The sequence below is a fragment of the Somniosus microcephalus genome, chromosome 12, assembly GCF_052327205.1.
Source record: "Somniosus microcephalus isolate GS21.2 chromosome 12, FLI_Smic_1.0, whole genome shotgun sequence".
NCBI lineage: Eukaryota > Metazoa > Chordata > Chondrichthyes > Squaliformes > Somniosidae > Somniosus > Somniosus microcephalus.
The window spans coordinates 55125444-55150183 of NC_140998.1; the positions used below are offsets into that span (position 1 = coordinate 55125444).

General features: G+C 39.8%; 1 protein-coding gene across 2 annotated transcripts; it reads right to left on the minus strand.

The window, feature by feature from the left end:
• Window positions 1-24702, minus strand: klhl28 (kelch like family member 28). Of its 2 annotated transcripts, none has more exons than XM_086002902.1 (5): window positions 24492-24702; window positions 17038-17936; window positions 11794-12237; window positions 4980-5188; window positions 1-4748 (listed from the first exon to the last, which is right to left on the minus strand). In XM_086002902.1, exons 2-5 carry the CDS (start codon window positions 17934-17936, stop codon window positions 4585-4587), a joined length of 1716 nt encoding a protein of 571 aa, XP_085859028.1. In that variant the 5' UTR covers window positions 24492-24702; the 3' UTR covers window positions 1-4584. The 2 variants fall into 2 exon arrangements, with proteins under 2 accessions (XP_085859028.1, XP_085859027.1); XM_086002901.1 differs by lacking the exon at window positions 24492-24702 and adding an exon at window positions 24352-24480.
• Window positions 24703-24740: the final 38 nt, after the last annotated feature.

The following is a 24740-nucleotide window of genomic DNA, read 5'->3' on the forward strand; positions in this document are numbered from 1 at the left end:
TTTCTTTGAGTAGGTGTTTATTTAGTAAACACATTCAATGAAATACTGTAACAACAGTATTGACACAGCTGTACCACAAGAAAGCATATGAAATCTGGACACTGCCTTACGAAAACTGAACTCGAATGATAGTGTGAAACAGTCCTTTAGCACTTTTGCCATGTAACAAAAACAAGCGAGATGATAGTCATACTGTAAACAAAAGACTCCTGCCATTTGCAGGTACAGAGCATACAACTACACACACTAACACATTTTAACATTTAACCATTTACAATTATGTCATTCCCTTACAAGTCAATACAAATAGGTTTTTACCTTACCATTTATTTACAAAGATTCAGAGTCCCATTTAAAAAAAAACCAGTCTGGATTTAGAGGATAGAACGGAGTGTAAGGCAGTTAGAAAAAAAATCCAGTTCTTTAAATATTGAGCTAAAAGTTTTAAGGCAAGCTATGAAATCAATAATGACTATAGACAAGCCGATGTCCCTTTTCAATTTACAATTAACTTGCATTTGTAAACTTTCCTAATAATCCAGTGTGCATTGTCACTATATAAATTAAAGTGTTATTTTAGGCAATTCATACAAAGTTCAAATCTTTCAATTCTGAAAAGTTGCAATTACTGCAAATGACTGCATCTTTCAGATCGCTCAGACTTGTGGGATTGAATACAGATCAGATGTGTCATTATTTTCATAAACTTGATAATTGAGTGGATCAAATTTGGATATGGTAAAATACAAGGACTGATGAACTATTAAAGAGCTAAACTATGCAAGTTGTCACCCTCATGTTCCAGTGATCCAAAACAGAACATATGTAACCACACATTTGGTTAGTGGAGTAATTAGTCAAAAACCACCAGTTATTTCTTTATAGCTTGCTTGCAGCCAAGCCTCCCATTGGTGCAGAGCACAGAAGCAATACAAGTCCAAGACATGGGATCATTAACATTGCATCCAATTACATCCTTTTCCACATCCAAAATTTTCAGCAAAAAGTCTTAAGAGGAGGAAGCATGGTACATGGAAAACATCATAAAGTACCAATCTACTGCTGTATTAGGCAAAGTTGTGGTGTCCAAAAATATGCCTTATGCATTCCATATACCTCTAATCAAAAAAAACTTCCTCTTGGCATTAAAAGGTTAGTAGGAGATGGGGCAATCCAGATCACAAATTATTAAAAGTTTTTATTCTAGAAAGACCATTTTTAGGTTATGACCAATATATATCTGCATTAAAAAAAAAAAAAATTTAAGTATCTTGTATGAACTGATTGTACCACTGAGCATTTGCATTTCCTAAAATTGAAGACAAGATTGGATTGTTGGTGCACCATATTTTCTTTTAGTAAATGCTAATTTTTGCACTTGTAATCAAATTATTAGGTGCTGAAACTTCTTTGTGTACCAGAACTGAAGAGTATGATGCTAACAAAAATACTCTTATTTTTACTGTGGGAAAAACCTGATAGCCATATTGGAGAATCAAGAGTTCTGCAAAAGACGGTTGCTTTGCCCACATCAATAGGTTGCCTGTGGAGTTTTCTTCCAACTAGTAAACAAATGTCAGAAACCTACCCTACAGGCTAAATGATTACATTCCAAATTAGATCTCTAAAGAAGTATATAGCAAAATAATAGCATCTGACATATTTGACATGTCAAGTCACCAGAATTTCAGAATCCCTTCGTCACTGCTCAAAATAGCTTGTTAAATTGTTACTGAACCAGTGGAAGTACGTAATATGCAACAAAAAAATGTAAACCGACGAAACACTCCAACTATATTCCACTGTAGAGAATGGAGCCAAAAATAATTATTTAAAATTATACAACTGGATCTAGTTTTTCATTACTAACGTGTAAAACCTATACTCGGCATATGCTTTATACCAAATAGAAAATTAATTTTTTTTTTTTTTTTTTTTAAAGTGCATCTTTTAAAAAAAAAAATCTTGTTAGTTTTAGCCAGTTATATTTGAAATTGTAACAATTTTCTCAGATGCCATCACTGACAGTAATTATTGCTATGACATCAGCCACTGCCATTAAGGTTAACACTTGTGCTACTAAACCAGCAGGATGTGTAGGTTGCCAAGCCTCTGGGGCTATGCTTGTTTCAGTGGACATTTGCTAGTTTATTTACTGTAGCTTCAGTGTACATGAAATCATGCTGTCATTTGTGGAACAAAATGCACATCATCTTGTTCTACTTACTTGTACTTGGAAGTGTGGAAGGACACAGGGGGATGGAATTTTATATCTACACAAGGAACAGCACAAGTGTTAAATTTTACTGTACACACTTTACTAACAGATGCTATATTTACAGAGCACAATGGCAGTTCCATAAATCAACCCATCCTTCCATTTACACAAGTATAAATTACACCTCATTAAAAAAAGCCATATAAAAATGTTATTGCACCATTTTATTCAAAATATCAACAAACATTTGTAGCCTTCACCATCAAGGTCGAGAAACTTCTAGAGGGTTAGGATAGAAACTAACTAGCATGATGATTCAGCCCGACCTGAAATACTAGTGTGTGCACAGACATGTGTTCATGCAGTCTCAGAACCATTTACTAAAATGTACAGCTTACCAACCATGTTTACAAACATTGTGTTGGCACTTTGCTGATCTGGTCAAAACATACTAACTGTAGCTGTAATCAAACCAAAAGAAATGATTCGCCTGTTTAAAACAGGATAGTAAATTCAAACTTCTACCACAATTACATAAAACCCTTACTTTTTTTTTTGCACATTAAAAGTACAGGAAAAGCTGCAGTATTTTATAGGGAGATAATATTTGTTTTATTTTAAAATAGTTAAACCTTGCAAAAACAAACAAACTATCCATAAAAAAACTATATTGGGGTGCATCATCAGTTTATATCCATTGGGGAAAACACGTCACTTTGAGGTGGTTTTCTGTGGCACCCATTGTCAACTCTACAAATGCGCTTCCTCTGCTTGATCATGCAAGACTTCTTCCAAGCCTCAGTTAATGTCTCATTAAATTTTCTTGCATTACGTACATCATTTTTTTTCCTGTATATCAGTGTAAAGTACATTCTAAACAGCCAAAAAAAAAAATTCCTGCAAGATACTGCAGCTTTGAGATGAGAATGGAAAGTGACAAATTGGTGTTGTAGATACAAAAGGTAGCTTAGCAGTTAACATAAAAGTTTGGCAACCAGAGTTAGTTAACAAAAACAGGTCCACGTACACATTGGGAGTGGGGAAATCATACATAAATGAGAAGCAGATGATAGCAATGAACAGCTGAACGATTAACCCACCTTAACAATGTTAGTCACTGCAATTGGAGTTTATTCAGCAAGGTTAGGGTTTAAAAAGGTGCTGAAAATTCATTATATAAACTATTCCTTCACTCCAGGTTTGATTGCTTAGAGGCACATACGAGTCCTACTCAAAACCGTGGGAGTAAAAATAAAAAAATTCAAAATAATTCATTAGAAGACATACTACAACATAAACTTATGTAACATCTGTGTCCTGAATCCGAGGATAGCACCAGTTACTAAATCTAATCACTCTCCCTCAACAGCAGCTGTAGAATATTACAAAGGATCACATCAACAAACCCAACACCTGCTCATTAAAGCTGAATAACACGGCAACAGTTACAAATACTGAAATTTCAGTACTGATTAAAATAAATCACTTAAGCCCATATTCACAAAGTCCATTAAGTAACTACCTAAATCGTTAACAGTGTGCCTATGTTATGTTCTTTGAATGTAGGCTTGTAACTATGCAAGTTCAGAACTTCCTAAACTCATTATCAAGCTACGAAAAGTACAAATTGCAACTTCATATATAACCCAATTAAGATCCCTTTTTAGATATACATTTCTGTTTAGTCCCTTTGAATATCAGATCAAATATTAAATATTAACAGGTGATCTCATCATGGTTCAGATGGAAGATTGTCAAAGGAACAATCATACGCAAATGTTTATAGCGTGTTATACATTACTATCAACTTATCATTCCAGCCCTACCAATTACATAAATCACATTACAAGCAAGCACACAATGGGAAGTTGTATTCAAAAATTGTTGAGTTACAGATATGAAAAGGCAGCCCTTAAGTATAATTTTTCTTACTGTGAAGCACTGATGTTAAATAGAACATGATAAATGCACAAAAACAGACATGGACTCTTCAATTTGCATACATACAATGGGTTAATTATTGGTTTTGAATTTGTGTGATCCTTTACGATTAAAATAAGGAAGGGTGGAGGTAACAGCTATTTAAAATGGAGGGGAATGTTTATAAGGTGGAAAAGCTAGAGCTTTTGTTAGCCCTGGCTGTTTCAGGCATCAGTTTTTCTTCCCCATAAGTGTACAATCATACAATGTAACCAATTCAATTAAAAACATCAACAAAAACTTTCTGCACAGTAAAAACCAATAGTAGCAGCCAAGGTTCTCAGTAAAATCCAACAGATTGTGCAGCTCCTCGGTCTCAGCATGATTGGTCATCTCATCATGCAAGGTTTATTACCACAGTATGTCCTTCATAACCAAACCAACTGTCAAAATGCAGTCAGCCCAAAGTTGCATCGACATGACAGCATACCAGCAAAGTCTGACCAGGTATCTAAGGTTGGGTCGTACCGCTGCACCATGTTCAGGTATGATGACCCTGAGTGACCTCCCACCACATAGAGGTAGTTATCTACAATGGCTGCACCAACTCCTGTCATGAGGAGAAAAAAAGACATTGATCAAAACAAACTCCATAAAATTAGGTGGACAAATAAACAAATATTGTACAGTTAAAAGATCTGGACTCCTCTCTATCACAACTGTAATAATTTAATTAAATCAATTTTGTTAAAAGATCGTTTAAGACTACATACACTAAATGTTTTTCACAGATTGCAACATCACAAGACTGGATCGGAGACTACCTAAATGACTCATTTACCTGTTCGAGGATCATTCATCGGCCTGCACAAGGTCCACTGATTTTGATGGGGTTCATATCTCTCAACACTTTGCAAGTGCGACACACCATTGTGTCCACCAACAACAAAGATAAATCCAAGCATTGAACCAACACCAAAGTTAATTCTTTTATCAGCCATCGGAGCCACCATCTCCCAGGAATCTTTGCTTGGATCATAACGCTCCACACTATTTTCACACACAAAAAGGTAAAAAGTAGGAGGTAGATTAAATTCCACTTGTACATGATTTTTCCAATTGCTGCTTCAAGTGGAAAAGCTCAAGTCAGATAACAAGTTACTATACATGTGGCTCTCCACAAGACTAATTTCAACACAGTTTGATAACCACTAACTTACCAATTTCAGAGACTTAAAAAAAGACAGGGTGGTGTGTGGGAACAGAAATGGCACAATCACTAAAACGTTGATTCCCCTACCAATTTCCCCCTCCACTTATTTCCTGAAGGTAGTGACTCCTGCTGGAGCAGAGGCTCTTTAGCACCTCATGCTGGGGCAGAGGCTCTCTAGCACCTCCATGTGTGAGCCCAGTTAGCAAGTGTTGAAGGTCTATTTGATTCCAGAGGATGTCATTGGTTAGCAATCAAACACCAGAACCTGACAAAATTATCCCCCTCTCCCTAACCCAGGGATCATCAAGGTTAATTACTGTATAGTGTCCCAACAAATCTTGGCTGAGGTCAGCTAATTCATTAGAGGCCAGAGATCAAATCAGGATTTTCCAGAACTGTATAGTTCAGTACTACAACACAAGGTACATTTACACACCAGGCCATTAAGGGAAGGCCCCAAAATTTATATTTATTTTCAAGAACTGAAAGATGTTTTTATGTATGAAACATGAGTCAAGTAGTTATATTGGCATAATATATAAACCATTTGTTTAGAGAAAACTCTGAGAGATATCAGGATTTTCATAGATAAAAACAGAGTTTCTGATTTATACAGCACTTTATAAATGTTATATTTTTGGGTGAATTTTTCTGCTTAGAGTGATATCAGCGTTGGGAAAATGACTACTTCCCCAGTTTTTGGCACCCAGTATCAATTTCAAGGACTCCAAGATGTACAGTACAACTCTATTGTCTCTACAATAGACTGGAGCAGCGGCGGCAGAGTATAAATCGAGCAGGAGGCCCAGAGAGAGCGCAGACCAGAGCAGCGGTGGCGAGGAGGCGGAGTACCGCCAGCGAAAACAGCAACAAAAGCAACAACTGTAAAACAGCTAAAGTGACGTCACAACCAGGGAAGGAGCTGATTGGCGACTAGCTGGTAAGTGTTTCTAGTTAATAGTCTATTAAGTAAAGATAGGGCAGGGCAGCTCAGTCCCATGGAATGCACATCCTGTGCCACATGGGGACTCCAGGACGCTTCCCGTGTCCCGGAGAACCACATGTGCAGGAAGTGTCGTCAGCTGGAGGAGCTCGAGCTCCGGGTTTTGGAGTTTGAGCAGCAGCTGGCGTCACTGTGGTGCATCTGTGAGGCTGAGAGCAGGCAGAAAGGGAATGGGTGACCACCAGACAGAAGAGGAGGATCAGGCAGGTAGTGCATCTCGCTCTCCAACCAGTATTCGGTTCAGAGTGCTGGTGAGGGCGACGGTTCCTCTGGGGAGTATAGCCAGAGCCAAGTCTGCAGCACCACAGGTGGCTCAGCTGTACTGGGGGGGAAGAAAGAAGAGTGGGAAGCAATAGTGGTAGGGGATTCGATAGTTAGGGGAGCAGACAGGTGTTTCTGCAGCCACAGATGTGACAAGGATGATATGTTGCCTCCCTGGTGCCAGGGTCAAGGATGTCACCGAGCGGCTGCAGCTCATTCTGAGGCGGGAGGGTGAACAGCCAGAGGTCATGGTCCATATCAGTACCAACGACATAGGTAGAAAGAGGGACGAAGTCCTGCAGGCAGATTTTAGGGAGCTAGGAAAGAGATTAAAGAGCAGGACCTTAAAGGTATTAATCTCCGGATTACTCCCGGTGCCACGTGCTAGTGAGCATAGAAATAGGAGGATAGCGCATGGCTGGAGAGATGGTGCAGGAGAGAAGGCTTTAGATTCCTGGGGCATTGGGACCGGTTCTGGAGGAGGTAGGACCTATACAGGTCGGACGGGTTGCACCTCAACAGGGCTGGAACCAATATCCTCGCGGGGAGGTTTGCTAGTGCTGTTGGGGAGGGTTTAAACTAATTTGGCAGGGGAATGGGCACCAGGATGTAACATTAGAAAGAGGAAATAAAGTGCTCAACGGATTGGGAGAGGAAGAGAGCACTAAAGTAAGAAATAGCAAGGTATTAGGTGGGATCAAACTAAGAATACAGGATGGTCTAAGATTGATTTACAGTGTATGTATGTGAACGCACGAAGCGTAGTAAACAAGGTATGTGAGCTGCAGACACAAATAGCCACATGGAAATATGATGTTGTGGCAATAACTGAAACCTGTCTCAAAAAAGGACAGGACTGGGTATTAAATATTCCTGTTTATAAGGTGTTCAGAAAAGATAGGAGGTGGTGTGGCAGTATTGGTCAAGAATGTTACAGTGCTGGAGAGAGAGGGTATCCTGGAGGGGTCAAGAACAGAATCTATATGGCTAGTGTTAATAATAAAAGGTGCCATTACATGACTAGGTGTATTCTATAGACCACCAACTAGTGGGGAAAAATATGGAGGAGCAAATTTGCAGAGAAATTACAGAGAGGTGCAAGAACTATAGAGCAGTAATAATGGGGGACTTCAACTATCCTAATATAGACTGGGATCGTAATAGTGTTAAGGGCAGAGGAGAGAAAGAATTTCTGAAGTGTGTTCAGGAGAACTTTCTTGATCAGTATGTTTCCGGCCCAATAAGGGAGGAGACATTGCTGGATCTGGTTCTGGGGAATGAGGTAGGTCAAGTGGAGCAAGTGTCAGTAGGTGAACATTTAGAGAACAGTGATCATAGTATCATAAGGTTTAGGTTAGCTATGGAAAAAGACAGGGAGCAATCTAGAGTAAAACTGTTTAACTGGGGGAAGGCCAATTTCAGTGGGATGAGAACAGATCTGGCCCAGGTAAACTGGAATCAAAGATTGGCAGGCAAAACTGTAATGGAACAATGGGCTGCCTTTAAAGAGGAAATGGTTCAGGTACAGTTGAGGTACATTCCCACTAGGGGGAAAGGCAGGGCAACTAAAGTCAGGGCTCTCAGGATGACGAAAGAGATAGAGAATATGATGAAGCAAAAAAAACGACAGATGTAAGAGATATGAGAAATTAGGGACCAAAAAGGAGACCTGTGCATGGAGGCAGAGGGTATGGCTGAGGTACTAAATGAGTACTTTGCATCTGTCTTCACCAAGAGGATGCTGCCATAGACATAGTAAAGGAGGAGGTACAGGTAGACTATCCTTTATCCGAAAACCTCAGGACCAGCCAAGTTTCGGATAAAGGAGAATTTCGGATTTCGGAAGGTGGGTCGGCGGGGGTCCGCGGGGGGGGTCGTGCGCACGACTTACGCTGCTCAGCGTAAGTCAGTCGGGGTCGGCGTCGGCGGTTGTCGGGGCCGGCGGGGGGGTCGGCGGTTGTCGGGGCTGGCGGGGTCGGCGGTTGTCGGGGCCGGCGGTTGTCGGGGCCGGCGGGGGGGTCGGAGGTTGTCGGGGCTGGCGGGGTTGGCGGTTGTCGGGGCCGGCGGGGGGGTCGGCGGTTGTCGGGGCCGGCGGTTGTCGGGGCCGGCGGTTGTCGGGGCCGGCGGGGGGGGTCGGAGGTTGTCGGGGCTGGCGTCGGCGGTTGTCGGGGTCGGCGGTGTGGTCGTGCGCACGACTTACCCTTTATCCGAACTTCCGAAACCAGAACCCTCTAAAAACCGAAGGTTTTTTCGTTCGTACGCACGACTTACGCTGAACGAAAAAACCTTCGGTTTTTAGAGGGTTTCGGTTTTCGGAAGTCCGGATAAAGGGTAGTCTACCTGTAGTGGAGATGCTTGCTAGGATAAAAATTGATAGAGGTATTAGAAAGGCTGGCTGTACTTAAAGTAGATAAATCACCAGGAGCGGATGGGATGCATCCTAGGATGCGGAGGGAATTGAGGGAGGATATTGCGGCGGTACTGGCCATAATATTCCAATCCTCCTTAGATACGGGGGTGGTGCCAGAGGACTGGAGAATTGCAAATGTTATACCATTGTTCAAAAAAAGGTGTAAAGATGAACCCAGCAACTACAGGCCAGTCAGTTTGACCTCAATAGTGGGGAAGCTTTTAGAAACTGTTAATGTTGTCCCGGATTACTGGTCACTTGGACAAGTGTGGATTAATTAAGGAAAGCCAGCATGGATTTGTTAAAGGCAAATCGTGTTTAACGAACTTGATTTGAGTTTTTAGATGAGGTAACGAGGGTTGATGAGGGTAATGCAGTTGACGTAGTGTACATGGATTTCCAAAAGGCGTTTGACTAGGTGCCACATAATAGGCTTGCCAGCAAAGTTGAAGCCCATGGAATAAAAGGGACAGTGGCAGCATGGATACGGAATTGGCTAAATGATAGGAAACAGAGAGTAGTGGCGAACGGTTGCTTTTTGAACTGGAGGAAGGTATACAGTGGTGTTCCCCAGGGGTCGGTTCTAGGACCACTGCTTTTCTTGATATGTATTAATGACTTGGACGTGGGTGTACAGGGCTGGTGAAATGGGCGGACACGTGGCAGATGAAATTTAATGCAGAAAAGTGTGAAATTATACATTTTGGTAGAAAGAATGAGGAGAGGACATATAAACTAAAGGGTACAATCCTGAAGGGGGTGCACAGAGACCTGGGGGTATATGTGCATAAATCGTTGAAGGTGGCAGGGCAGGTTGAGAAAGCAGTTAAAAAGGCTTACGGGATCCTGGGCTTCATGAACAGAGGTACAGAGTACAAAAGTGTGGAAATTATGATGAACCTTTATAAAACACTGGTTTGGCCCCAACTGGAGTAATGTGTCCAATTCTGGGCACCACACTTTGGGAAGGATGTGAAGGCCTTAGAGAGGGTGCAGAAAAGATTTATGAGAATGATTCCAGGAATGAGGGACTTCAGTTACATTGATAGACTGGAGAAGCTGGGGTTGTTCTCCTTGAAGCAGAGAAGATTGAGGGGAGATTTGATAGAGGTGTTCAAAATCATGAGGGGTCTGGACAGAGTAGATAGAGGGAAACTGTTCCCATTGGCAGAAAAGTCAAGAACCAAAAAGTGATTAGCAAAAGAACCAAAGGCAATGTAAGAAAACTTCTTTTTTTTTTTTTTTAAAAACACAGCGAGTAGTGAAGATCTGGAATGCACTGCCTGAAAGGGTGGTGGAGGCAGATTCAATCACAGCTTTCAAAAGGGAGTTGGATAAGTACCTGAAGGAAAGAAATTTGCAGGGCTACGGGGAAAGGGTGGGGGAGTGGGACTAGCTGAAGTGCTCTTGCAGAGAGCCGGCACGGGCTCAACGGGTCAAATGACCTACTTCCGTGCTGTAACCATTCTATAATTCTAACATCCATTAACCATAATTTCAGAAGTGTATCACGAATTTTCCTTTTTCACATGAGCTATGTTTAAATTGACCAAGTGAGATTGTCAATTTAGTGACAAATTGTGGGCAGCTTTGTATTCACTCAGACTGAATGCTTGCAAAGAACAATTTTGCATTCATAAAAAACCCCATAAATTTTGTATAGAATTTAAAAAAAAAAAATTTTTTTTAATTCTGAACGAAGTCCAGTAATTCACAATAAGCAACCGTACCTGCAATTTTAGGTAGAAACACATGGTAAAAAAATTCAAACTGGGACCTAATTAGTTCAGGTAATGTTCAATTGTAGAACTATTTCAGTACATAAAATTGAGTAATATTTCAAAATGTGACAATTTGATTATTAGAAAAGGCAGGCAAATTTGGTTTGTCCAAGAAATGGGGCACTCCCCAAACTGCTGACCTCTTGGGCCAATAGTCATCTTTTCCCCCAAAGTTTGACATCTGGAAATTGATTCAGAGAGTTATTTGGTCATTCTTTGAAAAATTAAAAACTTACACACATGTATTTTTATGATTAAAAAGCTCACAAAGTAAACTTTTGTTAGAATGTGAAAGACAATAGATTAATTTCTGAAATTTTCCCAAGTGGTTAAACTATTTGTACTTGGCACAACTAATGCTCCCTAGTAACAGTCTTGTGGTCTTAACTCAAACATTCATTGTTAAGTTTGACCACACTGGCCTGTCTGGTGGTTTAATGGGTAAAGGACAAGATACAAAACCCAAAGAGCAGAAACTTGGAGGTTCTATTCCTTACACATGGAGTTAGCTGATCTCAGCCAGAGAGGCCGGGGTGGGAGGTGGTGGGGTGCAAAACCCACACGCAGATAGGGTTCCCATTCTTGTTCACAATTCAATCATTGCTGCTGGATAGGATTAAATGAGATGTGGAGAGGGCATTCTGCAGACTAAGTGAAGACAGACTCTCCACACCAAGTGTTAAATATCATGCAGAAGTTTGTTGTAAGCAATCACGTGTGAAGAATCACCAATTGGGCAGCGAATGGAGGTGCTAAAGGGTTACTGGCATCCATGATACTGTACCTTAGCAAGAGCCAGCACCTTCAGAGAAGAGAAAATTGTGGAACAAAATAAGAGATTTTGGTTTAATGAATTACAATAAATATTTTTGAAATTTCTACCATTTGCTCTTAAATACAAAATTACTTTTAAAGTAATAATCTATAACTCTATTTTTGAATGTTTAAAAAGTTATATTTTACGCAACAAAAAGTGTACTGCTTTACCTGTTCATGTGAGCAGGGCCATAGCCTCCTATAGCATATATCATTCCATCTAAAACTGCAGCTGCAAAACAGCTTCGACTTTTCACCATAGGTGCAACTGGCTGCCACTTTTTGACTTTAGGAATGTATTTTTCCACAGACTGCAAGTAATTTTCCCCATCATAACCACCTAGTGCATACAGTTCGCCTGCTAATACTGCCACTCCAAGGGTGCTTCGGCATTCACTCATTCTTTCTACAGATGTCCATTTGTTTGTCTCCGGGTTCCAACCTTCCACCAAATTCTCATGTTTCCGATAATTGATGCCTTGCTGAATGTGGGTTGCAATTCCTCCTACCACATAAAGTTTCTGATCAACAACAGCAACTCCACATTCATAGCGCGGACTACTGAGTGGTGCCAAACCTGTCCAGGAGTCTGTCTGAGGGAAGTACATCTCCACGCTACAGAAGGGATGGGGAAGGAAAAATTATACAAATTAAAAAAGTTAGATCATTTCATAAAAGGATTGCAGTTTACAGCAACATTTATAGAACGCCTTTAAATGTAGGAAAACGTTCCAAAGCGCTTCACAATAGTATAAGATGACAAAAACTGACAGAGCCAAAGGAGATATTAAGATGTGACTGAAAGCTTGGTCAAAGAGGTAAGTTTCAAGGAGGATGAGAGAGAGAAACCTTGTAGCCAGTCACACCACACCTCAGAGCTTCATCAGGTAAGCAACAACTTGCATGTATATAGCGCCTTTAATGTAGTAAAACATCCCTTGGCATTTCACATGAGCGTTATCGAACAAAATTTGACACCGAGCCACATGAGGAGATATTAGGACAAATGACCAAAAGCTTGGACAAAGACGTAGGTTTTAAGGAGCATCTTAAAAGGAGGAGAGGTAGAGAGGTTTAGGGAGGGAATTCCAGAGCTTAGGGCCTTGGCAGCTAAAGGCACGGCTGTCAATGGTGGAGCGATTAAAGCCGGGGTTGCACAGAGGCCAGAATTGGAGGAGCGCAGAGATCTCAAAGGCTTATAGGGCTGGAGGAGGCTACAGAAATAGAGGGGCGAGGCCATGGAGGGAGTTTAAAAACCAAGGAGGAGAATTTTAAAATTGAGGCACTGACAGACCAGGAGCCAATGTAGGTCAGCGAGCACAGGAGTGATGGGTGAATGGGACTTGGTGCGAGTTAGGATACGGGCAGAAGAGTTTTGGATGAGCTCAAGTTTATGCAGGGTGGAAGCTGGGTGGCTGGCCAGGAGTGTGTGGAAATAGTCAAGTCTAGAGGTAACAAAGGCATGGATGAGGGTTTCAGCAGCAGATGAGCTGAGGCGGGGCAGAGTCAGGCTATGTTACAGAGGTGGAAGAAAGATAGACAACTCTGGAGTGGTGGACGAACCTACGTAGAATAGCTTTAAATGCACCAAACTACTTACTATTCTAAACATACAAATCTAATGCAGTGTATTAGTCAACAAATATTTCATCCAGATGGTCATGCGACCAGCTTTGGCAAAGGTTCCTGCATAAGTGGCAGCCCTTCTAGGGTGCCGAGTACCATATTAATACAGGCTGCGGCCCTCCCTCCCTGTAACCATTTCTCCTTTTTGTCACATACACCTCAAAGCTTAGACCTGGGCCACAACATGGGCCAAAGGAAGCCTTTCCACTGCATGCCTCGGGGTCATGCAGCATAAAGAAGTGTTTGGAGATATACTTTTTTATGCCACAACCCTAACTTGCATTGGGATTCCGTGGTCATTGAAAAGACCAAAGCTCACTTCATCAGCACAGTCCCACAGAACTGTGACCAAGCTGCATTTATCAACTACGAGGACCCCTAAATATGGATATAGAACAACAATTGGAGCAGGCACCCCTAAAAATGTCTACTGAAGAGATATCAAAATAGCAACTAGTACTTTTGAAAAACATTTGGCATCTCCAAAGAGGTTACAAGCAAAAAGTGGAGGCATCAGAAAAGTAAAAGTAGCAACTGGACTATGGAAAAGCAGCAAAACAATTCTCAAAAGATTATTTCAACAGGGTGACGTAATACCAGCCAAACAAAAAAAACGGATTTAGTAGTATAGCATTTTACTGCACACAGCCATTCGGCCGATCGTGTCTGTACTGGCGTCGTGTAGGAGCCAACATATGCATTAACAACAAAGGAAAAAAGTTTGCTTAGATGAATTTAGGACTATAATTACAAGTTCAGCAATCTGAAAAATATAAGGGCAGCTGCCCCTTAATACAATGCAATTGTTTTTAGGGCCATTTCGGATGCAGTGCTACTTTTACTTGGCTCTCAAGTTTTCTACTATTTTTCAGCTTTAAAATGGTTGCCAAAGTTTTTTTTCCATGGTTGAATAGCTAAAATAAATAAATAGAGCCTTATGTAAAGTCTGCTGTTGATTAATTTCAACGAATGAATCTCTGCTACATCGGATCATTAATATGCATTAAACAGAGCATTTTGTACTTGGTTAAACCTGCTGTACTGTGAAGCAATGCTATTATTGATTAGTAGCAATGGACTTTTTTTTTTTAAATTTACAAGAACTCATGAAGAGCCCGATCTTGGGTGGCCGATTTTATTTATGGAACTGTATATTGTAAAACAGTACCTATTGATTATCTGTGGCACCAATGTACCCTTTAAGCGGTCTGGAGCTCCCGCGCAGGCCGCTCACTGGCTTTTCAACTGGAATAACCACACATGCGCGAAAATTTGAATGTGCCGCACAGCCACAAAGGGGCCACGCACCCAAATAAATTACAGGAAACACTGCATGACGCGCAAGCCGATGAGGTCATACAGAGCACTAAATACAATCAGACATTATCTAAAGACCACAAATGAGGAAATTAATTCAGCCCCCTTAGGTCAATAACATGACCAAGAAGCTCGGAGATCACATCACCAACTTGCAGAGACTGGGACCCCTGTCTTGTAGGCATGAGGGCGTGTGACTTTGTACAAAGAGCCGAGGCTTGAGCTCTGTAAATGTCATTTACTGTAAAATGTTCAAAATTTAAATTAAAAAAAAAAAAAAATCCAGAAACACAACGTCCAACTGTTTCTTCAATAATGCCTGGTCCGATTTTGAAATCGGCCTGTGGAATTGTGGTACTTGGCAGGACTAAACCTCCCCTCTCTTGCTCCCCCAAAGGGATTCATAGAAATACCACCCTTTAAAAAGTGTGTTAACAGTAACATTTAGATGGGGTTTGGTCCACTCAAACTGATTTTTAAATGAAGATAACTAAAATAAAAAAAGTAATGTCAATCACCTCCTTTCAAGGCTAAACAGCCTAGGTTTCTCCAGTCTTTCCCCACAACTCATTTCTGTTGCAAGGCATCAGTCTCGGGGCTCTTTTCTGACTACCTTTGATTACCTCCCCTGTGACCAGATTGGATTGGTACTCAAAGCATAGATTGACCAAAGCACGACTTAGCTTGAGCAAGAATGTCTCCAATTTGTGCCCTACTGTTTTGGCTATGTGGTTCAACATTCTACTTAAAATTAAGAGAAATTCAGAACGTTTGATCTTGAATCTTCCAATAAATAATAAAGCCCATTTTCAAAACATTTGTAGTTGCTTTTTGGAAATCATTTTAAAACTTATAGGTAAACAAGCAGTCTATTTTCCTCTCCCAGAAGAACTATTGCCAGATTTTGAAAATAGTTCCAAAACAGTTGTCACTCTTTATGCAATCAAAGGCTTAAAGTTATGTTCATTGTATATTTGGAATCTTGAGGCAATAAAAACCTCCTACATTTTGGAGATGGGCACAGCAATAGTTCTTAGCATGTCCATTTGCCAAAGGTACCCTAGGACCAAAGACCAATTACTTAAGACTGGTTAATAAGATAAACCAGCCTTTATTGAGATAAGTACTTAAGGATTTAGAACAGGTGTAACTGTCTGCTTAACAGAATAAGAGTTGAAGAATTTAATTTAAAACAATGAGGCAGGGGTGTAGAAGAGGGTAGATTACAATATTCCAGATATCTGCCGCATACATATGCTTACATGCAGTTACAATACATAGAGTTGATGTCTTACTCCATGTCAGATTTGATAGAGATGAATGCACTGACATGAATTTCAATTCTTGGGAGGTGATACTGCTGCTGGCAACAGCACATTTTCTCTGCAAGTCAGACAGACTAGAGTTCATGAGCAACTAAATCTAATAATTTTCAGCATCACAAGGAAATGTATATAAAATGAGAGCAGGGATTCTCCCCTCCACAATCTAAAAATGTATACCTTCCATTTATAACATGTGTGGGTTTCCAAATAGAAAACCAAGTTCTTCCCGATCAGAGTGGTAAAACAGAACTTTGTCACTCTGAACAGATAATTAAATAGAAGCATCTTACAATGTTTCTGGTCAGCTGGGTGTCCAACACATCTATCGCCACACTTAGGATACAAGTGTAGAGCCAGTGCAGCACAATTTCTATTTTGCACCAATTCTAATCTTGCAGTGTAAAACTCGGAGGAGTCAGACCTCGCTCCGAAGCGAAGCAGTGACACTCCTCAAAGATTGTAGCCTTGTACTGAATGAAGTGTAAATTAAATGCAGCGTCAAACATGGTTTACAAAATGCTCAGGGGACACTTGTCAACTCTACCGTACCTAGATTTAAAATGTCTAGAGAGCAGGGATTCTCCCCTCCACAATCTAAAAATGTACATTGCTAAATGTTGGGGGAAAGGCTTTGAGCAGATCAACCTTTCCAAGACCAATAAAATGAGCGGGGCTGTCTGGTCAGTCATCTTTTTATTTCACAGGTACTTCTCACTTGTGTTGAACATAGGAAAAGTTGAGATATGTTTATAGTAGATTTAGCAAGTTACCAAATATAGCACAAAAGACAAATATAGTACAAGAGTCAAAACATATATCCTTATTATGGCAAAGACAATAAACTGAAGGGATGACAAACAGTGTGTACATTTGAGTGTGTGCTTTCCGTACAGATGTGTCTATGCATATAGTTGTATTATAAGGCATATACCCGACTGCATTTAACCAATGGCATAGCAGATGGAGACACTGCACAAAATGTGGAATGTTTCCATTACAAACTACTATGATCCATCACCTTAATAAGTGTACATCCACCAAAATACTACATGCAGATAAAATGAGAGATGCTGATTTTTTCCACACTATCTGTATGAAAATAAGTGATGCTTGTTCATTTGGATTCTACCTTGCTTGAACGACTTACCTGTCTAATGTAGCAAACAGTCCAGTTTTTCCACCAACGGCACAAAGTACTTTGGGAGCACAACGTGGCCGTGTCAATAACTCAGTCTGATGGGAAAATCTGTGCTCCGGCATAAAATGATACTTAAGTGCCTCATTTAGAAGGTGCTTGCAGGTATGCTCATCACGAATTAGCTGATTTGCTTCGTATAATCTCGTCAGAAACTTCACACTTAGCAATGGCAATCGGACACAGTGCAATAGCTGTGCCAGATATTTTTGTCTTTCTTGCACATCATATTTAATCCATGACTCCAATGCATAAAAAACAGACTCCTCAGTCACAACATTCAGACAGTCATTTGAAATTATTTCATCTAACTCTGTGTGGTTCAGCTCAAAAAACTCCTCAGTCTGACAAACCTCTTCAAAATTCTGACAAATGTACTTGTTGGCAGCAAGGTACAAGTCATGGCAACCATATGTTTCAGCAAACCGGGAAATGCCAATGCAGTTGCCAGGATCAAGCTGGCTTTCAAGGAATGTACAACATTCCTTCAGTACTAGTTTGATTTGAAGCAAATTTGCAGCTGGTAGTAGAGATTCTACTGTATCTTGTGAAATAAATATAGTTCCTGTATAGGCATATTCGACAATAGCCTGCAAAGCAGCCTCATCAATACACTGGAATTCAACTTCAGAGTTTTCATTCTCCGATAGGTTCCCAGTAAACATGGCTTTGAAGTATGGGCTGATGCTGGCCAGCACCACCTTATGTGCATGGATCTTGACATCACCAACCCTGAGGATGATGTCGCAGAGCTCACGATGCTGCCGAAGAAGATTCAATCCCTGCAGTAACTGCTCAGAATGTGGATGAGTCAGATTGGCAAGCATGTAGGATTGAGGGGACTGGTCCATCTGAATGAGAGAATAAAGGATAATCAGAACAAAATATCCAACTGTAACCAAGAAACCTTTATCCATTACAATATTAGAACTTGGTATAAAAAATATTCACCATAAACAAATTGTTTAAATAAAAACTGCTTCAAATAGACAACCCTTCTCAAATAAAAAAAAATTAAAAAAATTAAAAAGAATATTTAGATCTTGAAACAATAGTAGTGATCCAAGGTACATCAGTGGTTATTAAAAATCTTGATGCCAGTAACAACCAGATCATTTAAAACCACTCATTAATTTTAGATGTACTTACTAAGGGCTTACTCTGTGGCAAGTATTTCTTTACATGTGGAGAAGTCAAAAGGCAATCTAGAATATTTTAATAAAATCAGGTCAATAATTCAAATGACAGCACTGATAATGTATACAACCATTAAGAGTTTTTTTTAAAATGCAGGCTGCTCTTTATCCTGCTTAAAATGGACATATGGGACAATCCCCTCAATAATCCATTCACCACTAGAAAAGAGTTCTACAATTCTGTAACTATTACAGGACATACACACATGCATTTGTTCATCTTTAGTTAGAAAAAAAGCAGTATTAAAATTTCAATACTGAGGAGGCAGCTTCTGAAACAAATATCTAAAAGAAGTGACTGTAATTGAAGTCCAGTCATGATGTTTAATTAACCAGACACCAAACTTTGGGCAATCATGAAACAACTATTTTAAATGCTGTAACCAGTTAACCTTTCCTATTGAAAAGCACAATATTGTTTTACCCAGTCCAATTTCAGAGGGTTAGTATTAAAAGAATCCCACTGTTTAACCCAGGGGTCAGTGCTTGATCTACTTTTGTATTCGGTAAATAGATTATATGGACTTGGGCATAGGGGGCATATATCAAAATGTGCTTACAACACAAAAGTCTAGGGCTGGCAGACAGTGAGAAGTGCAAAAGCTTTCAGGAGGACATATACAGTTTAGTGGAATGGGCAGACCCATGGCAGATGCAATTTAACGTGGAGAAGGGCAAGGTAATGCATTTGGGAAGGAAAACAAGGAATGGGAGTAGAAACTTAATGGAAAGCACCGAATGGTGTGTATAAACAGAGATATCTAGGGGATCAACTACATAATTCCATGAAAGTGCAAATGCAAGCAGGTAAAGCCATAAAAAAAATAGCATTTTGAACTTTTTAAAGAAAGAATTGGAGTACAAGAGTAAAGAAGTAATGATCAATTTGCACAAAATAATGGTTAGGCTACGTTTGCAGTATGCTACAGCCAAGAGAACTGAATGCAGTTTACGGTACCTCGTTATAGCAACAGAGAGTGTACAGCGTAAATCCACCAAGATCATACCAGGGATTAATAACTATAGTTAACAGGACAGACTGGAGATACTGGGGCCATTTCCAATGGAGCGGAGAAGGCCAAGGAAATGTAAGAGGTTTTTTTAAATTATGAAGGGTTTTAAAATGGGGACTAGGGCAAAACTAATTCTTCTGGTTGGATCAGTAACAGGGTGTCATCAATTTAAAATTGTCACTAAGAGTGCAGCGGTTTGGAGAAGTTTCTTTATGCAAAGTGTTAAGAGTACGGAATACTTTGCCAGAGGGAGTAGTTGAGACAGAGAGCATTGCATTTTTTAAAAAGAGGAAATAAATACTTGAAGTAGAGAGAAAGAGAGAGGTTTTATGGAGAGAGAACAGGGCAATGGATTGCTCAAACTTCTGTGTTTCTAACTTGGACAGTCAATTGGTGCAACACAAGGCGAGCCACTTCAGTGTAATCTTCACACATAGCAAAATCCCAAATGTAGCAGAGCTTTGGGGTGGGAGGAGAGAAAGACCAACCACATGTTAACCTTTGTTCATCACATCACCAGTACGTCTTCTTCTGGAGCTAGGATGTATCCTGGGCAGGAAAATCATCTGAATTATTTGCAAAGTAACAAATTATATATGATTTTTCTGCTACAATGCCAATCCACCTCAATTCGGAACCCACTATCTGCTTTTTGTACCTCAATGAGTAACGTCTCATGTATGACCTACATTTCTGACACTGACTTCAGCACAGTGAACAGTTTTTCTACAAGATCATTCAAATGTGAAGGCACTTGAAATTTCTACTTCGTTCTCTGTCAAAGATACTCAGAACCAAAAGGATTTTAAGATACTGGAAACGCTGAGATTTACACGGCAACAGAGCATCATTCGGTCAGTTTCAGAACTAGAAGCTGTGGCCAAAGGCACAAATGATATACTCCATGGCTGTGATCACTGTGCATTATTTCCCTTTGTCCGCCACAACCTCCATGGCATTTGACACAGTTGACCATACAACTCTTCTCTGTCAACCTCTCCTCTGTTGTCCAGTTCTTGCACTTGTATGGTTCCACTCCTACCTGCCCCAACACAACCAGCACATTTCCAGCAATGGCCAATACAAAGTGCCCCAAGAACCTATTGTTGATCCCTGCATCTTCAGGCTAAACAGATTTTTAAACCTAGTTGGTTATTTACTCTCAAAAACTTATCTAATCAAATTTAATGAACGATGAATACCTCACATACACAAGCATAGAAACAGCTACTAGCAAACAAAGACTTTCTTCATGCTTGTACAAGCAATGCTTGCATTTATTTGAGAACTTTGAATGGGAATATTCATGAAACAACTGGCCAGTTCTTCAGTGAACGGACTCCCAATCGGTCTCTGTAGCACCAGTCAATTCCACTCCTGTGCCCTTACTTTAACTACAAAAGAGGCTAATTCCAGGTCTTGAGCTACTGAGCACTACCACAACTGGAATCACTTGCAAGGACAGCAGGTGGTGCAGTGGAAGATTAATCTAGGTGGTACATGCAATCTCAAGGTTTCCCTCTACCTTCTGCTAACTGCACCCAAAATTATGAAGTTAAAACAGCAACCTGAAAAAGAGCATTAAAACATACACACAGCTTTTTATCTTCACAATCTCAAAGCAAACTGAACCCACAATCCCTGAAAGCCTTTCCCAAATAGTGAAAAACACTCAAATTCAAAGAACCTCACTACATTGACAAATATCCCCTTCCAGTTGAATTCAATCACATTATATAGTTGCTATCTGCCATGAACCTCTCAAGAAATGAAATATATATATTAGACAGAATTACACAGATTAACAGATTTAAAATAGATTCATTCTTGGGATGTGGGCATCACTGACACGGTCGGTATTTGTTGCCTATCCTGAACTGCCCGAGAAACTGGAGATGAGCCGCCTTCTTAAACCGCTGCAGTCCGCGAGATGAAGGTGGTCCAGGATTTTAACCCAGCAACAATGAAGGAACGGCGATACATGTCCAAGTTAGGATGTTGTGTGACTCGGAGGGGAACTTGAAGGCGATGGTGTTCCCATGCACCTGCTGCCCTTGTCCTCCTAGTTGGTAGAGGTCAGGGTTTGAGAGGTGCTGCCGAAGAAACTTGCCGGCTTGCTGCAGTGCATCCTGTAGATTGTACCATGGCTGCAACCATGGTACATCGGTGGTGGAGATTTAAGCTAGCGGATGGGGTGCCGATCAAATGGATTTCTTTGTCCTGGATAGTGTTGAGTTTCTTCAGGGTTGCTGCAGCTGCATGGCACAGTGGATTAACACACAGTCCCTTCACCACTAGAATATGGATTTGAAACCAACACAGTTAAATGGGGTGAAGGATTCTTTTTGATTGCAAGGATCCTACAAAAGTCAATTTGGGTAGTTTCAACCCAGTGTCTAGTGTGCATTAACCAGTAACACTAGTTTGAAATCTCACTCAAAGGCCACAAGGATGGCTAGTATCTCTGGTGCAGCAGGAGTGCTCTTAAGTTTGACACAGATACAGTTAGAGCAGAATAAAGGAAGACTTGCTGTGAATGTCAGTGTTTTTGTTGACCCGGGGATGATCAATGCTAACAGAATTCCAGAAATCTGACTGTGTTGTAGTTGACCTGGGAATGCTCAATACTAACAGAATGCTCCAAATAGAAAGTTCTTCTATTCTTCAATGCCTAACATCTCTCACTGTAATAAGGACAAAATGATCTGAGAGAGAGAGGCATAAAATTGTAGATGTGGCATAGATAAATATCTGTTCAGTAAAAGTGATACTCATTAAATAATTGGTCAGTTCCCTTGTCAGCTAATTAGCCACATTCAATATACTGCAATGCAACAAACAGTAAATTGTAGAAAGACAGATAGAAAGTATAAAGAAAGGAATCAGACCCTCATTAAGTATCCTGCTCAACTTTCCTAAATATAACAATAAGCTCCCTATTAAATCTAGCCATGCAAAAACAAAGCCAGAACATATTAGAGCAGGAAGAGGCATTTGGCTCTTCTTGCCTGCTCTGAATTGAGGCCTTTATGTTTTTACACAGTCCCATTTTCTTGCTTTTACCCAAACTAATTTCATTTCTCTGTTCTCTTCCCTTATAAGTAATTGAGCTTCTAAAACTGTAATCAATTTAACAAAGATTGCTATCGGTGGTTATAATGACAACAGTACAAGTACCCAAGGTGTCCGATTTGGGCAACCTGACAATTGTCTTTATTATTTTTGTGCTCACAGAGACGAATAACATCAGTCATAGCATAATAGAATCATAGAATGGTTACAGCACGGAAGGCGGCCATACGGCCAGTTGAGCCCCACTTCCCCTCCCTTTCCCCGTAGCCCTGCAAACTTTTTTCCTTTAGATACTTATCCAACTCCCTTTTGAAAGAAGATTGAGTCTGCCTCCACTACCCTTTCAGGAAGTGCATTCCAGATCTTAACCACTCGCTGCATAAAAGAGTTTTTTTCTTATGACGCCTTTGGTTCTTTTGCCAATCACCTTAAATCTGTGTCCTCTGGTTCTCGACCCTTCTGCCAATGGGAACAGTTTCTCTCTATCTACTCTGTCTAGACCTCTCATGATTTTGAATACCTCTATCAAATCTCCTCTCAACCGTCTCTGCTCCAAGAAGAACAACCCCAGCTTCTCCAGTCTATCAACGTAATTGAAGTCCCTCATTCCTGGAATCATTCTTGTAAATCTTTCAGGAAGTGCATTCCTGGTTAATGTAATGTTTAATTTCCAATACTGCAGCATTATGCACAACTTCTCCATGGTCAGGAACAACACACTCACAGGCGAAGTACAGCTCCAGCTTTCTGGTTTTTCTATTATCTTTAAAGTATATTTATGACATTACTTTTACAATATTACAGTGTTGTCACTAGGCTTAGAATACTAGTAGCAATAGAATATAGAAAACAAACTTAAGTCAGTATGACTTAATGCTGAACATCAAACTTTTGTATATTATCTTAAATTGCTCCTACCACTACCTGTAAGTCAACTTAGTATTGTACAGCTCAAAATACTTTCCCAATGCACAATTCAAGTCTGAAAGGGAAAAAATGCTAAAGTTGTGCATACTGACCGTTTTTCTGCAGTTCAAGTGGATGTCATAGTGCAATCATTACAACTTAAGACACCCAACATTATGTTTTACTGATGCTGGTTTTGAAATAAGATTGATCCTCTACAAATAAAATCAGGGAAAAATTAGAAAAAGTTGGTAAACTTTCAGTCATTGCTTTGTGTGGTAAAGAGAGATTTGGGAGACATCTACTTATGAACAGGTCTACTACAACCATTGTGGTACAGTTCAGATTTTGCAATCTACAGCTTAGAATGACTCAAGTAAAATGCATTTGACTTTAATTTGTTAAGTATAAAAAATAAAAAGCTTTTTGTATTACAATATTTTGCTTTAGTCAAGCAACCAATTTAGAATTTTTTTTTTTTTTTTTTTTTAAAAAGGGAACTGCAGTATTTAACATTCAAGATGAGCATTTGAGCCATACAAGTCAATAGACTGGGGTTATAGTTGATGATTACCAGTTTTCTCGGAATTGAAGCGGTTTGCCCTTCTATTACAACATAATGTTAGGCAGATTGTGCCACTTTAACTCCTCTGTCACTGTCTTTTCAACGTTGTTGCTCATTTAAAAATCTAATGCCTCTCAAGTCAAGAGTTTGAAAGAACGCTTCATACCTGTACTCGTTTTTCTGCAGTTGCAAATTAAATTATCAGTAGGGGGATTTAGGCCATAAATTTGCATTAAAACAATCCAGTTATATTTATTTGCGTTAGACAAGGGTTTGAGAGATTATTTAATGCAATAAGAACAATATTCGGAAAAACATTTGGTAAGAAAAATGACTTCAAAACTTAAAACAAAAAAGTTCGTACTTTTTTTAATATGTATAATTCGGTTTGTGGCGTTGGTTTCATTCAAATATTGAATTTATATTTTAAACTAACACTAAACAAAATACAGTTCACGTATACACACACATAATTTTACAATCATACCTTTTAACTTTTAATAACTTAACCTACCAATCCACTGGAGTTATTCATTAGGTAGGGGGCCTGGGCCTGTTACGGGCAAATCTATTAGAACGACGTCTTTAGTAGCAACTGTATTTAAACTAAATAAAATATATCAAATGTGAAATGTAGGATCCAAGCAAGCTCACCTGATATAATTACGATGATAACCAGCCAAGCAGAAGATGAACGAACAAATCCCCCAAAACCTATCAAACACAAACACAAAACAGGTGGGGTGTGCGTAATTTCCGGCTAAGATTATTATAGCAACAAAAAAAAAATCACAAATAACAGTTAAATCGCAGACTATAAAACATCTTACGTGTTTAAAATTACAACAACCTCACAGTTGTTGAGATTTAAGATCTATTACTTTATTATACTTATATAATAAA